The sequence below is a fragment of the Vombatus ursinus genome, unplaced genomic scaffold, assembly GCF_900497805.2.
Source record: "Vombatus ursinus unplaced genomic scaffold, bare-nosed wombat genome assembly UNPS02014779.1, whole genome shotgun sequence".
NCBI lineage: Eukaryota > Metazoa > Chordata > Mammalia > Diprotodontia > Vombatidae > Vombatus > Vombatus ursinus.
In genome coordinates, this window is record NW_020954557.1 from 51,038,468 (window position 1) to 51,053,588 (window position 15,121).

The window sequence follows — 15,121 nt, forward strand, 5'->3', positions numbered from 1 at the left end:
AGGCCACAACACATCAAAAACATGGAACTGCACAGGAGAAGCATTGCATCAACACAATTTGAAACAACAAATGAAATGATTTGGACGCTTTTCTTGCTTACTTCCTGCAGATGTAAAATGGAATACGTTCATCTGCCTGGAGGTTTGTGAATTTTTGTCAATAATGTCAACGATAAGGAATAGCCTTAAGCAGCAGATGGGCCTGTTGGTTAGTTGTTTTGTTTAATGGTTTAATATCTTATTGATATCTTTTGGGGTTTTATGTTTAATTTATGGAATAAAACAAGCATTTCCGTAACATATTATAAAAAAAAGATGATTTCACATGAAACTGCAAATCTCCAATGTACAACTTGTTATTCCTTTTAAATATAAAATAAAGTTATCATGTAAATTTCTTTTTTACATTTTTTCTCCCCTACCCCCACATGTCCTAGAGATGGCCAGCATTAGACACACACACACACACACACACACACACACACACACACACACACACACACATATATAAAATTATTCTATGCGTACATCTATTTATCGGTTCTTTCAGATAGTAACTTTCTTCATATGTCCTTTAGAGTTAATTTAGGTATTTATAATAGTTAAAATAACTTATTCACTTACAGTTCTCCTTAAAACAATATTGCTGTTACTATATACAATGTTCTCTTGTTTCTGCTCATTTCACTTTTCATTATTTTGTACAAATCTTTCCATGTTTTTCTAAGATCATTGAGCTCATCATTCCTTACAGCACAGTAGTATTCCATCACAATCATGTACCACAGCTCCTTCAGCCACTCCCCAATTGATGGGCATCCCTGCAATTTCCAGTTCTTTGCCACCACAGAGAGAGCTACTATGAACATTTTAGAACATATAGGTTTTTTTTCTCTTTTCCCCTATTACTTTTGGAAATAGAACTTTTGCTGGGTCAAAGGGTATAGGCAAATTAATAACTCTTTGGGCATAATTCCAGATTATTCTCCAAAATGTTTGTATCAATTCACAATTCCACTAGGAACTATATAAACAAAATTATAAAAAAAGCTTCTCATACAAAAAAATTCAGTTTGAAATAATTGGAGAGATTTTTAAAAAAAAAATTATTAAAACTTAAATACATAATAAGAAGAAAAACATATTATAAACTTATTTATTAAAACTTAAATATAAAATAAGAAAAGAAAAGAAAATGCCATATGCACAATGGAACATAAGAGAAGACTCAAAATATAACAATAAATTTCCATTACAAGAAATCCTATGTATTAAATGCTATGTGTTGTAGTGAGAGCTATCCATCTTTTCTTTGCTTCCTTTAGGTTTTTCTTTGTTCTCTGCTATATACTTTTTAATTTGTTCTTTTTCCCCCCTTCCTCCTTCCTTTCCCCCAATTGGAGAAATGTTAATTGTTTATGGGTATGCAAAACCAATATAATAAAAATGACAATATTACTCAAATGAATTTACATATTCAATGTCATCCCAATTAAATTATCAAAAGAATTTACTTTACTGAATTAGAAAAAAAAAATAACAAAATTCATTTGGAAGAACAAAAAGTCAAGAATGTCAGAGAAAGTAATGAAAAAAATACAAAGGAAGGAGGTTTAACAGTACCAGCTCTTAAACTTTATTATAAGGCAATAATTATCAAAACTATTTGGTACTGGCTAAAAATTGAAAGGTAGGTTAATGGGATAAAGTAGACATACAATTTACAGAATAAACAAGTATAATAATCTTGTATTTGACAAGTGTAAAGACTTAAGATTTTGAGATTAGAATTCAAAAAATTGTTGGGAAAACTGGAAAGTAGTATGGCAGAAACTGAGTGTAGACCAATATCTTACACCATTTGCCAAGATAAGGTCAAAATAGAAAAATGACCTAGATATAGAGATATTGTAGGAAAATTAGAAGAACATGGAATATATTAGTTATCAGATTTCTTGATAGGTGAACAATTTATGAATAAACAAGAGATAGAGAGCAAAGTTAGGTATAAAATGGATAATTTTGATTACATTAAATTAAAAAGTTTTTGTACAAATAAAATGAGTGTAGCCAAGATCAGAAGGAAAGCAGAAAATTGGGGGAAAATTTATTGACAGCTTCCCAGATAAAATCTCATATCTTAAATATAATAAAGAACTTTGTCAATTCTATAAGAATACAAGTCATTTCGCAATTGATAAATAATCAAAAGATATGAATAGACAGTTTTCTAATGAAGAAATCAAAATGATTTATAGTCATATGAAAATATGCTTTAAATCATTATTAATTGGAAAAATGTAAATTAATACCTTTTGTTTTGCACATCTTGGTCACGTCCCTAAGTAATGCTCTTCCCCCATTGAACCTTCCTTAGTAACAAAGAAAAGCAGCAAAACAAAACTGACCCATCAAATGACAACTTCTGCCAGTTTGTGAAATAATCTATATACCATGATCCCCTTGCTTTCTACCAAGAAAATGGAAATGTATTTCATCACCTGTCCTCTGGTAACAAACTTCATCAGTGGGCCATTTATCCTTTAAGAAGCGTTTAATTTTATACCAGAGCTAAAAGAGTTGCATTTAGGAGGAAATTGCCATAATTTATACAGGGAAACCTAAATAACAGGAAAATAAACTTGGGTATTTAAGGTTAGCAAAATTTTTAAGCTTAAAATTTAAGTGATCTCTTTTTGGGCATGTTAAGGAATTTTTGTTCAAATAAGATGCTAGATGGCCTCTAAAGTCCCTTCTTAATACTATAGGAGACTGTGATTTGGGGACACATTTTATAGCTAACTCATCTAAGTGGCTTCATTAGGACACATTTCAGCATGTAACCAGATGTTTTAAATGAAATAATATGGGGCAGCTGGGTGGCGCAGTGGATAGAGCATGGGCCCTGAAGTCAGGAGGGACTGAGTTCAAATCCAGTCTCAGACACATTACACTTACTAGCTGTGTGACCCTGGGCAAGTCACTTAACCCCAATTGCCTAAAAAAAATGAAATAATATGTATAAAGTGTCTGGCACATAATAGACACCTAATAAATGCTTATTCATTTCTCCCATGGGGAGCATATTTAGGTTCTTTTATGAACCAAGTGATTAGTTAATAATATCTGCCCTGATTTTTCTTTTCAAGCTGAATTCATCTCTTATTTTCTGTAAAACACAGAGGCCTGACACTTCAAGATAGTATCATACAAGAACTTGAAGAGATTCCCAAAATATTTTTGAGGATTTTTTTTTGTTAAACACTATGGGATGAAGTGGGTAAGAACACTGAATTGGAGTCAAGAAGACCTGACTTGAAACCCCATCTCAAATATTTACTAGCTATGTAACCTTGGAAAGTTCACTTAACCTGTCGCTCTCTCATTTTTCCTCATCTGTGAAATGGGGATAATAATGGCACCTACCTCACAGAGTTGTTGTGAGGATCAAATCATACTGAGCAACTTTGCAAAACCTAAATAATAGGTAGTGATGATGATGATGATGATGATGATGATGATGATATTGTTGTTGTCTTTTTCTAGCCCTGCTGCCTATGTTAGTAGTGAAATGGGTTGGCTGTGTCTGGGGGACACTCTTGAACTCATTACAGAATTACAACTTTGGGTCATTCACACTTGGGGACTGAAAAAATATGAGTTTTCTCCTAACCAACAGCATAGAATATTGCACCATTTATCTTCATTTAATTTTGAAAGTTGTTTTAAAACTTTTTGTACATAGATGATACATGCATTTAAAATAAAATTGTTTTTTCCCTTATGTTGATTTTTGTTGTCATAAATGAATGAAAGTCTCCATTCTCTGTTTCTAACGGATTCAGTATATAGGAAACTGTTATTTGTGTGTTGCTGCCTTCGATATATAGCAATGAATCTAGGGCCACTATGTGATCCTAATGCTTAGAATTCTGTCTTCTTCATAGCTTTATTATATAATTGATCATTTAATTTAAAAAAAATACTTGTTATTGTGTAACAATGACAGGCAATGTGGAATAGTGGATAGAAAGCTGAACTCTGAGCCTGGAGATCTAAAGTCAAGTCCCTCCTCTGGTATATAGTGGTTTTATAACCATCGACGAATCACTTACCCTCTCAGTGACTGAGATAATTTTCTACTGCTATACATTTCAAAGATGGTATACCATTGGTAGAAGCAGTTTCCTCCACAGGGAGGAACTCCACCTATACCACTCAGATCGTAAGTTCAGTACCCAATTCTATTTTAGAATAACTTTTCCACGCCTGTCCTCTCCTTTCTCCCTAACTCCACTGCCCTCAATCACAGAAACACTTTATAAATCTTAATATGATTATTTTTTTAAAGTGTGCATTCAGTTTAATCTGGATGGGCATCAAGAAAGTAATATTGAATAGTATCTTACCATCCATGTTTTTAAGTAATTAACAAATGGAACAGGGTCAAGTACAAATCTCTGAGGCATACAACTAAAGACTTCCTACCAAATTGACATTTAACTATTATTTCTGGGACTAGTCATTCAACTTAGCCTAAAAATTAAACAAGATTAATTCTATAGGATATGAATTAAAATGGAGGTAAGGGTATGCATAAAGAACAGGAGGAGTAGATGCTTAGGAATCATTGGATCTAATTATTCAACTGATTTCTTGGCACTAGCTTTCAAAAGTTGAAGCACTTCAACTTTATTTTAGCAATTGGTAAATTACATAATTGTAAGTAAGATATACCATCAGTGATAATCTCTCTTTTGTGTTGTTTTGCTGAACTGTTTTCAGGGAATACATAGATTATTCATATTAGTTTTGTAAAAAAAAAAAATCAACTTGAAATACCAAAGAAAGAAAGTAATATAAAATGCAATAGTCAGAGTAAATGAGAAGACTTAGTCTGGGGACAATCTGGAAGACTTCCTGGAAATAATTAATTGAGATGAATCTTGAAGGTAGGTGGATCGATAGACATAGATTGATAGAAGGCAATAGAGGGGAATGAACAAAGGAATAAATTTTCTGTGAGATCCAGTTGTCATCTCATAGGATTATTAATTTAAAAGGTGAAAGGGATCCCAGAAGTTCAATCTTTTCATTGTACAGATAAGGAAATGAAGATCTAGGGAGGTTAAGAAACCTCCTCAAGGAGGTTAAGGCACTTACCCAAGGTCACATGATTAGTATCAGAGGTGGGAGTTGAACCATTAGACTGCGAGCTCCTTGAGAGCAGAAACTGTCTTTTACCTTCTTTTCATGCAAAGTGCTTAGTACAGTGCCTGGCACATAGTAGGTACTTAGTAAATTGTTATTGATTGACTGCCTATTGAATCCAGGTCCAGATTCCTCCAGAGTCAGCGTTAATTGTTTAAGGATGACTATTCTAACAACTTTTGAGGCATCGAACTACTTTGGTACTGCTCCGTTCTCTAACATTCTCTCTTTCCTTCAATGGCCACTTGACACAGAAATCAAAGTATTCTTTGCGAAAGAATGGATGGAGTAAGATTGTTGGAAATCTTTGAGGAAATGTTGTTTGGTATAACTAATCTAGACTTGGCATAGTGAATTTAATATTATATATGGATGGAGAAAGGGAGAGAGAGAGAGACAGAGAGACAGAGACAGAGACAGACAGAGACAGAGAGAGAGACAAACAGAGACAGAAACAGAGACAGAGAGTATTTTACTGAAGCTTTAAAGAGTATAGAATGATCACTGATAATCACTGATTCTGACAAAGTTTTGATCTAATTGGAGAAAGAAAACAATCTGAAAAGCTTAAATAACAATATAGCGACAATTATAAAGCAATATCTAAAGGAGAGGAAAAAATGAGGATAATACATAGATTTACAAGAATGATAAGATTGAAATGGGGGTCCTGGGAAGTGGGGAGTGATAAGCTCCTGTAATGCTTGGTCTACTGATTAATATTATTTGTTGTAAGGGCTTTTGAATACATATTCAATACAAAAACCTGATTAAAAATTCGAATCTGATACTTTGCATTTTGTGGTCACAACTGAACACATATGAACCTCTTGTTGTATTCCCTTCCCCTAATATATGTTTTTCTCATCACTATTTTTCTTGCTTTTTATTCAGGGCTCTCTAAGGACCCAAAAGAGATTTAAAGATGGCAAGACCCAACAATTTCAACTACTTTACCAGAAAATCTCTTGCTCTTGCCGAAGAATGCGCTACTACCAGGAAAAGTGAGGAAGAAGAAGAAGGACTAGAGCCAAATAGTGACTTGGAAGTCGGTAAACAGCTGCCCTTTTTCTATGGCAATGTTCCTCCAGAGATGGTGTCAGAGCCTCTGGAAGACCTGGATCCATACTACCTGGAAAAAAATGTGAGCATTTCCTATGGGAACAGGGAAAATATTTCTATTTTAGCTTCCATGAATGAAAAGATTTAAATTGGAATATGAAAAGGCTTGAAGAATAAATAGACTGAGTAAAATTTTAAATATTGAACTCTCGAAGATGCCTTCTTAGGTTTAATCAAAGTTGATTCTGTCACTGACATCTTGATTCCTTTACTTTTTAAATGTTAAATAAATTTGATGTGGTGCCCAATGGAATGCTAATTTATGGGGGCTGGGACTATTTAATTTTTGCCTTTTTATAACTAGTCCTTAACACAATGTTTTTCACGTTGAATTACTCTTGTGGATATTCATTAAATATCTGATATGCTGACCCAACACCAATGACTGACCATTCATCAATCAACCAATCAACATGTGTTTATTGAATGTCTACTCTGTGATAAACAACATGCTAGATATTTTAGGGCATTAAAAAAAAGCAAATGTGGCTTCTGCAATCAAGGAACTATGTGAATTAATTACAAGTGGACTAAGAGGGAGGATTAGAACACAAACCAGTATTCTACCATATGAAGATTTGACATTTATATAGTATTTTAAATTTTGAAAAAAAATTATATACGTTATTTATGTGAATTGAAATTCATGAAGAGTCTTTGAGGTAGATATGCTATTTTGACTGATATTGGTCACATCAAAGTATTGAGTCATTGATATTTCAATAAAAGCAAACCTTGTGTGCATGGAGACTTGTGTGAAAAAAGACTCACCTCCATTTAGTATTTGAGCTTTAAAAATTGTTTTAGTCTAAATGCAAAACTCAGATTTATTCCTACTAGATTTTGTCACATTAGATTTGGTTCACTGTTGAATATTGTTGAGATTTTTTCTTGGATCATGATATTATCATCTGATGAATTAACTCTTCCAGTTTTGTATCATCTGCTAATTTTATAAATGATCTCTGTCTTCATCCAACTCATTGTTAAATTTTTTTTAGAGATATGACCAAGAACAAAGGCCTAAGGCATACCACTAGAGACTTTACTATAGTGTGCTATTTTTTCTTTAGCTTCTTTGAGTGTAAATCCAACTAACCATATTATTTTCCACTCCACATATCTCTCTCTTGTTCATAGACAAAGTCAAGTACATTGACTAACATTGATGTTTTTTTGAACATGTATATAATATTACCCTGATCTAATAATTTAACTACATCAAAAGAGAAAAATGTGATTAGTGTGGTTCCTAGAAATGACTACATTCCATTCTAGAACAAAATATTCATAAAAATACATTCCAGAACTTTGCCTAGCATCAAAGGCACTCTTATCAAAATAAAGTTCATTATCATTGTCATCCTCATCCTCACTAGCATTTATATAGTACTTTAAGGTTTGCAAAGTGATTTATATATTATCTCATTTGATTCTCACAACAACTCATTTTACAGATGAGAAAACTGAGGCTGAGAGATGTTAGGTGACTTGCCCAAGGTCGTATAGTTAGTAAGTGTTTGAGACAAAATTTGAATTGAGATCTTCCAGAGCCACCTATATGCAAATCAGTATAATATTTGTGATCTTTTATTTTCCTTCATTCTACACATTTCTTTATATTCTACATGAGTACTGAATGGTATAATCAATAGAATACAATCTTCAAATCCAAACAGACCTGGGTTCAAAACCTACTTCTGATACTTGCTGCTATGTCAACTTTGGCAAATTACTTACCCCCTCAGTACTCTAGTCTAAACAACTCTTTAAGGCTATAAGTTGCAGGGGAAAATTCAACCTGAATATGAAGAAAGTATTTCCTTATCAGAGAGGGAGTTTCCTATATCGGTGGGGGTACAGGTTTGCCAACTGTCCCTATCTTTATGTGAAACACATTGTACTAGGCATACAATGATACAGAGACAATATAAGACATAGATCCTAACTTTCAAAAGGCTTACAACGTAATAGAAAATATAAAGTATGCAAACACATAAGCCATACAAAGTAGAATATGAATAGTGAAAAGAAAAGACACAAATAAATTGTCATGAGGTTTGAGGAGGGATCATACTTTCAGTTTGGGGAAATCTGAGATGATTTTGTGGAAGAAGTGGCACCTGAGTCAGGTCTTGAAAGAGGAAGAGATTTTGATAAGCAAAGATTGGGGTTCCATTCCAGGCATGAGGTAGTAGATATTACCTAAACTGGTACAAAATGCGATCTATCTATACTATCCTCATCTGACACAATACTTTTCACATGTTCTTCACCAAATCCTCCATTAAGGATCAGGTCAATGCAATGGAGGCCTTCCAATAGGCCTCTTTATGTTTCTTGGCTAACATGCTACCTGTTAACTCAAGCAAGGGGCAGTAACATGTTTGGTATCCAAGGCCTAACCTAGTTAAATTCAGAGAGGGTCATTACTAGATTTTCTGTAGGATAATGACTATTGAGAACACAGCAGTTCATGAAGATGGCCTACTGATGGGGACAGTGGCTGACTTGTATGTCAGTGGACAGAGTTCCTAAAGATAAAATCATATACCCTTAACTTCAATTATTTAGGTATGGCCACATGTAGGTCCAATGTTTAGGTCAGAGCTCTCTTCTGGGCTCTGCCACTATTAGCTATGTGACCTCAGAAGAGTTATCTTTGCCTCTCAGTCTTTCTTCATCTGTTAAGTAAGATGATTAGATGTTCATCACTACTTCTAATCTTTTATAATCCTATATTTGCAGTGTCATAAAATTACAAGATACATATATAAGACACATTACATATGATATATACACACATGTGCAATGCATGTATATAACATTATTATGTAACATGCACATGTATGTAGGTCATGTTATATATGTTAATGTATTACTACATATTGCAATATGTCATAAAATAGGTAATATAATTTATATGTTTTACATATATATATAAAATATTTATCCTAAGGAGTAATTTAATAAACAGCAATGAATATCAAATGAATATCTGTAAAATGAGAATGCTATTTTCTCACTGTATTCTTATTTCCTCCTACAGACTTTCATAGTGTTGAATAAAAGAAAAACAGTCTTCCGATTCAATGCCTCCCCTGCATTGTACATGTTAACTCCTTTCCATATTATTAGAAGACTATCCATTAAGATTCTGGTAAATTGATATCCTTTTCCAGTGACTCATCAGCAGTTATTTTCTTAAAAGCAAAATAAAGCTAAGGGAATACAATTGTTTCAGCATTTAGATCTGACTTTTATTCCATTTTCCACTTGGAAAGAATCTCTGATATTAGTCCATTAACTTCCTTTTAATTAAGTGGAAAAAGAGATATACTTATCTGGAGAATAGTCATGTTAGTAGTCCTCATTTAAAGATAACATTTTAAATATTTGTTTTGCTTTGCAAAGCTGTGCAAAGTAGAGGGAGAAATGGCTTCTTGAAAGTGATTTGACAGTTATGTTATAGTAAGAAGTTGTACGTTATCAACACATAGATAACTATCCTGATCACATACATTGGAAATCTCTAACATGATTTATCATCTTACATTCCTTGACTCTCACCTACCTTATTCAACATGATCCTTATGGGCACTTTCCTGTTCAACTGTACATTTCTGACAAACCTTAACCCTCCAGATTGGATAAATTATTTTGAGTAAGTAAACAAAATATCTCTAAAATAGATTTTAATTAGAACGTTCATGTTTCCACATTGCATCAAAAAGTCATTGATTTCTTTATCTGTTTTGTGTAGTTCTCCCTTGGGGATGTAGTTATACCCATCCTTTTGTGAGCACTTCTAGCATTGGGACAATTCAAAAGCAAACAAACAGACAGGCAAACAAACAAAAAAACCTAGTCAACTATCAAGAAAGCATTAGACTCACCCACAGCTTTTTGGGAAAAGGAATTCCTCAGAATCTTCTTTGGAGGCCACTTGTTCTTGACTAGTTGAGTAGACATTTCATCTTAGAAACTGGTTGGTAATATATTAATTATGTTATGCATCTTTGCCAGCTTTTTTTTTTCAAGTCATGATTTTGGAAATGCTAATGGTAGCATCCAAGGCATTTTTGTCTCTAGAATCCCTGAACTTCAGGGTTACTTGGGTTGTGAGATAGATTTATTCTAACCCTTGCTTTGGAGCAAGAAGATTGCTAGTGCCACGAATAGCCATTTAAAAATTCTGCCTTTAATCTTTCTAAGAGACTTATCTGGTATAGATTTGCACCAATGTTCAAGGATTTCTTTCATGACTATTGATGTGTCATTCTTCCATCTAATGTACCTGTGGATACTTGCCTTCAGGTTCTCTTTCATTGGACTATATACTTTTGAAGTCCTCATAAAAATCCTTGCAAGAGGTTTCTGTATAGGGCCATTCACATTCCTTCGTGATCCCTGGAACTGGTTTGATGTTCATATTCTTGCCTATGCGTAAGTATTTTCATATATTTTCCTTAAAATTGAAAACCAGCAACATTTTTGAAAACAAATATTTTAAGAAAAAACAAAAGGATAATTCATGAATCATACTCATTAGTATCTGTATCTGGAATTTTACATATTGTAAAATTTATCTTAATGAATCCCAAGGGCTATATATTTGTTATCTCCTTCCATACTCAAAATTTGGCTATAGATAAAGGATGCATGATTTTATTTCCATTCTAAAGCTAAGGGAATTACTGTAAAAATGACATTGTGTGTTGTCCAAACTGTCCTAAGAAAATGGGTAGACATTCATTTAGGAATTGGAACAGAGCCCTTGATTCTCAGAGCCTTTGATTCTTAGCCAAATGTTCCTTTTGCTAGCTTACAGTACTTCAGTACTTAAAATATGCTTTTAATGTCTTAAATGTCTTAAAATGTCTTAAAAATAAGGATTAAATCATCTATCAAAAACAATCTTTAGATTACTACCCTAAATACATAGTTTAACTATGTATTAGGTGGGTTTTAAATCACTCTATCAACAAACATGTATTAATATGTCTATAATGTTTCAGGCATTATAAATACTAAGGCCACAAAGACAAAAAAAAAGCCCATTACCTGTCCTCAAGGAGCTTACATTCTAACCAGGGATATTTAGCAAGCTCTTCCTTTTTTTTTTCTAAATGAAATGTTGTTTAACAATTTTTTTAGTGGAGACATATTTCCAGGCTTTCTTGTCAAAATGTTTACTTTTATATCAAAATCTCTTAGTGTTTCTATTTGATACACTAAAAATTCAGTAGACTGTGTTAATTTTCCTAAATGTAACATATTTACCCAACGTCAAGAAGGAAATATGGACGCTCCTAGTTCGGAATATATTTTTGCAGACAATATATTTATATGGGACATTAAGAATATCTATATTGCTTCCCCTATTTTAGCAAGTCATAATTCATTTTTTAGGTGATAGAATTTATAGTTGTAAAGAACTTTAGAGATTATCAGGTCCGTCCCTCTCATTTCATAGATGAGGAAACTGAATTTCAGAGAGGTGGTTACTTGTCCAAAGTCATACAGATAATAAATGCAGAGCCAGAATTTGAACCTATTGTATAACTAGAAACCCAGGTTTTTGAACTACGCCACATGATCATTTGAAAATACTAAATGAATCTTACTTGTGTACCATATGGCTTAGCTACTTTTGCAGGGGAGGGAAAGAAGGAGATTTTAAGAGAATTGGAGAACATGATTGTGGTCCTCAAGTATTTGATGGATTCTCATGGAAAAGCAAAATTAGATTGATTAAATATGTATATTTGATTGTAAATTTGATTCATGCCCAAAAGAATAATGAGTGCTGGTTGACAGTAATAGTAATCTAAAGGCAATGAATACCACCTTTCTAGTGATCTCCCTACAAGGGCTACATCACCACTGATCAGAGATGGCACCAGGGATTCTTATTTTATTGGGCTCTGAAATCTCTTCCGGTTCTCATATTCTTTGATTTCTTTCTATTAAAGTAATTTTCTTGTTGATAATAGATTTCTACTACACATAGAAGATAATACTTGACTATAATTTTCCCTAATAAGTTCAAAAAAGCATTGAAATTGATAAATAATATCATTAGGTTCCTTTGAAATATGTCTAAGTTTTTTAATAATTCTCATTTAACTCCACAGGTATCTGAGCATATTTGTAAATCTAGGCAGTGTTTCAGCTCTTGGAATTTTCTCATTTTTGAGAGTTTTGAAAGCTATTTCTCTAACCACAGGTAAGATGTGATCTGCACAGTCTTTAGGATCATTGCCTTTCTAGCCCTGTGGGTATTTTTGGGGAGTGGAAGGTGGTATGTTTGTATGTGAACTTCCCAATTATAATTATCTAATACCATATATAGTATTGAAATTGAGAAATTTTGGAATTTTTTAACTCCTGGGATCACAGATTGGGAGCTAGAAGAAAACTGAGCTGTCAGCCTCCTTTATCTGACCCATGAGGAACCTGAAACTCAGAAAAATGAAGTGATTTCTCCAAGGTTTTAGGCTAGCTAGTTGGTGCAGTGGATAGAGAGCTGGGCCTGAAGTCAGGAAGACATCTTCCAGAGTTCAACTCCAGTTTCAGATCCTTACTAGCTATATGGGTCCAGGCCAGTCACTGAACCCTGTTTGCCTCAGTTTCCTCATCTGTAAAATGAGCTGGAGAAGGAAATGGCAAACCACTCCAGTATCTTTGCCAAGAAACCCTAAATGGGTTCATGAAGAGTCGGGTATGACTGAATGACTAAACTAAAACAACGTAGGTATTAAATAGCAGAACTAGGATTCAAACCCAGGACCCCTGACTCCAAATCCAGGGCTGTTCTGTATCACACTTAGAAAACCATTTCAGTCTGAAAACCAGATTAAATAATAATACTTCTTTGGTATATGAAAGCTATGTAAAGAAGCATGCCAGAGACATGGATTTGGAATCAGTGGTCCTTGGCTCATTTATTTGACTCTGGGTGAGTATCTTAACCTCTGTAGGCCTCAGTTTCTTCCACTATAAAATGAAGAAGTGTTAACTAACGGACCTCTAAAGCCCTTTTCCACTATGAAACTATGAAGCCTGTGGTGCTAACTTTTACTTCAGGGGTGGGTACAAGAATAGGTAGGGATGAAATGATTTTCATCAAAAACCTTGTTATGTGATATTAATGCTATTAAATGCTATTAAAATCAAAAATAAAAGAATAATCAATTTTAAATGACGTTACTATTGACAATAAGGTTTAGGAGTTTAATTCAAAATTATGGCTCTCGCAGTCTACATAAGAGCCATTGAGGTTAAATGAAACTTTTTCTCCTGTTTAAAATATAATTTTAAATGGTTCTTACTTTGCATACTCATGATAGGAAATCTCAATCCAATTAAAATGTTAAAGTCTTTATTTCAATAGTAATACAGCTAATAGTCCCTTTAATACCGAGTTCATAAGGGCGTTATGAAGCTCAAATGAAATGTGCAAAGAATTATGCAAACGTGGAAAGGCTTTGTATATGTCCTATGGTTGTTGCTGTTGCCAACAAATCACATCTTAATTCAAAACCTTCTTCATGTTGTCAGGATTTGTAGCTCAACATTATGTTTCTGCTCTACCAACATCCCACTAAAGAAAGATACTGTGCTTAACAAGAATTGATTAGTGAAATAGACGGCTTCCCTTTATATAATGAAATTATATAGCAAGCAGCTCATTCATTTAAGTTTTCCCACAAGTGTCCTGGAGAATATTTTGCGATGTGTAATGTGACCCAGTAACCTTTATAGTAATACTGCTGCATGTAAACATTGAGTTCTTACCTATCTTAGCATTTTGATGAAAACTAGGACATTGTGGGTATCTAGGTGGTACAGCAGATAAAGCACCAGGTCTGGACACAAGAAGACTCATCTTCCTTAGTTCAAATCTGGGCTCAGAAACTTACTAGCTCTGTGACTCTGGCAAGTCCCTGAACCCTGTTTACCTCAGTTTCCTCATCTATAAAGTGATCTAGAGAAGGAAATGGCAAACCACTCCAGCATATTTGCCAAGAAAACCCCAAATGTGGTCATGAAGAGTTGTGCACAACTGAACAAGAACAAGGTCACTTGTGGCACACAGTCATTGGTTTGAAGCCTCACATATGTTTTGCAACAAAAAAGTTGATAATTTATTCAGTTAGATGTTTAATTTCAATTGTAACAATGCTTTTTTTCCCCTCCCTCTTTTCAGGTATGAGTATTATCATCAGGACCCTGACTGGGTCAGCAAAGATGTTTTGTCATGCAGTGATCCTAACTGTGTTTTGTTTGAGTGTCTTTGCTGTCATGGGGATGCAGCTATTCATGGGCAGCCTGAAGCATAAATGTTTACCATGGCCTCAGGAAGAGAGAAATATGACTGATACTCTGTCAGACGATGAAAGTAAGCATCACAACTCCAAAAGTATGCAGTCTTCCAGCAAATGTGTTAATGCTGGACTCCAGTGAAGTCACAATGATTCAAATGCGTTTAATTAATTTGGTCATGGATCTAGATAACTTTATGGATTTTTTTCTCTTTCTTTTTTCGACCTCAGTTGTAAATATCTCATTTATGTCTCCAGGTATTCCAATCAAGGATAACTAAGAATGGAAGTTCACTAAATATAAACAGAAAGACAGTCCCTGCCTTCAAGGGACTTGCCTTCTAATGGGGGATCATAGATGGAGAGCTAGAATGGACCTGAGAGATCATCTGGTCCAACTCCTTTTTTTTATAGCATCACTAGGGAAAGACTGAAGTGGTACCCTCAGAGGGCTTTTTTCA

The 15,121-nt window shown here is 33.9% G+C and overlaps 1 protein-coding gene across 1 annotated transcript in view; it reads left to right on the top strand.

The window, feature by feature from the left end:
- The window catches only part of LOC114045692 (sodium channel protein type 9 subunit alpha-like), a 114,155-nt gene that overhangs the window by 20,229 nt on the left and 78,805 nt on the right, over positions 1-15,121 (top strand). Inside the window, exons 2-7 of the mRNA XM_027865796.1 lie at positions 6,106-6,355; positions 9,383-9,501; positions 9,908-9,997; positions 10,651-10,779; positions 12,471-12,562; positions 14,546-14,737. Coding sequence (XP_027721597.1) covers positions 6,137-6,355; positions 9,383-9,501; positions 9,908-9,997; positions 10,651-10,779; positions 12,471-12,562; positions 14,546-14,737 — 841 coding nt within the window. The 5' untranslated portion in view covers positions 6,106-6,136. The remainder of the gene's footprint in view (positions 1-6,105; positions 6,356-9,382; positions 9,502-9,907; positions 9,998-10,650; positions 10,780-12,470; positions 12,563-14,545; positions 14,738-15,121) is intronic.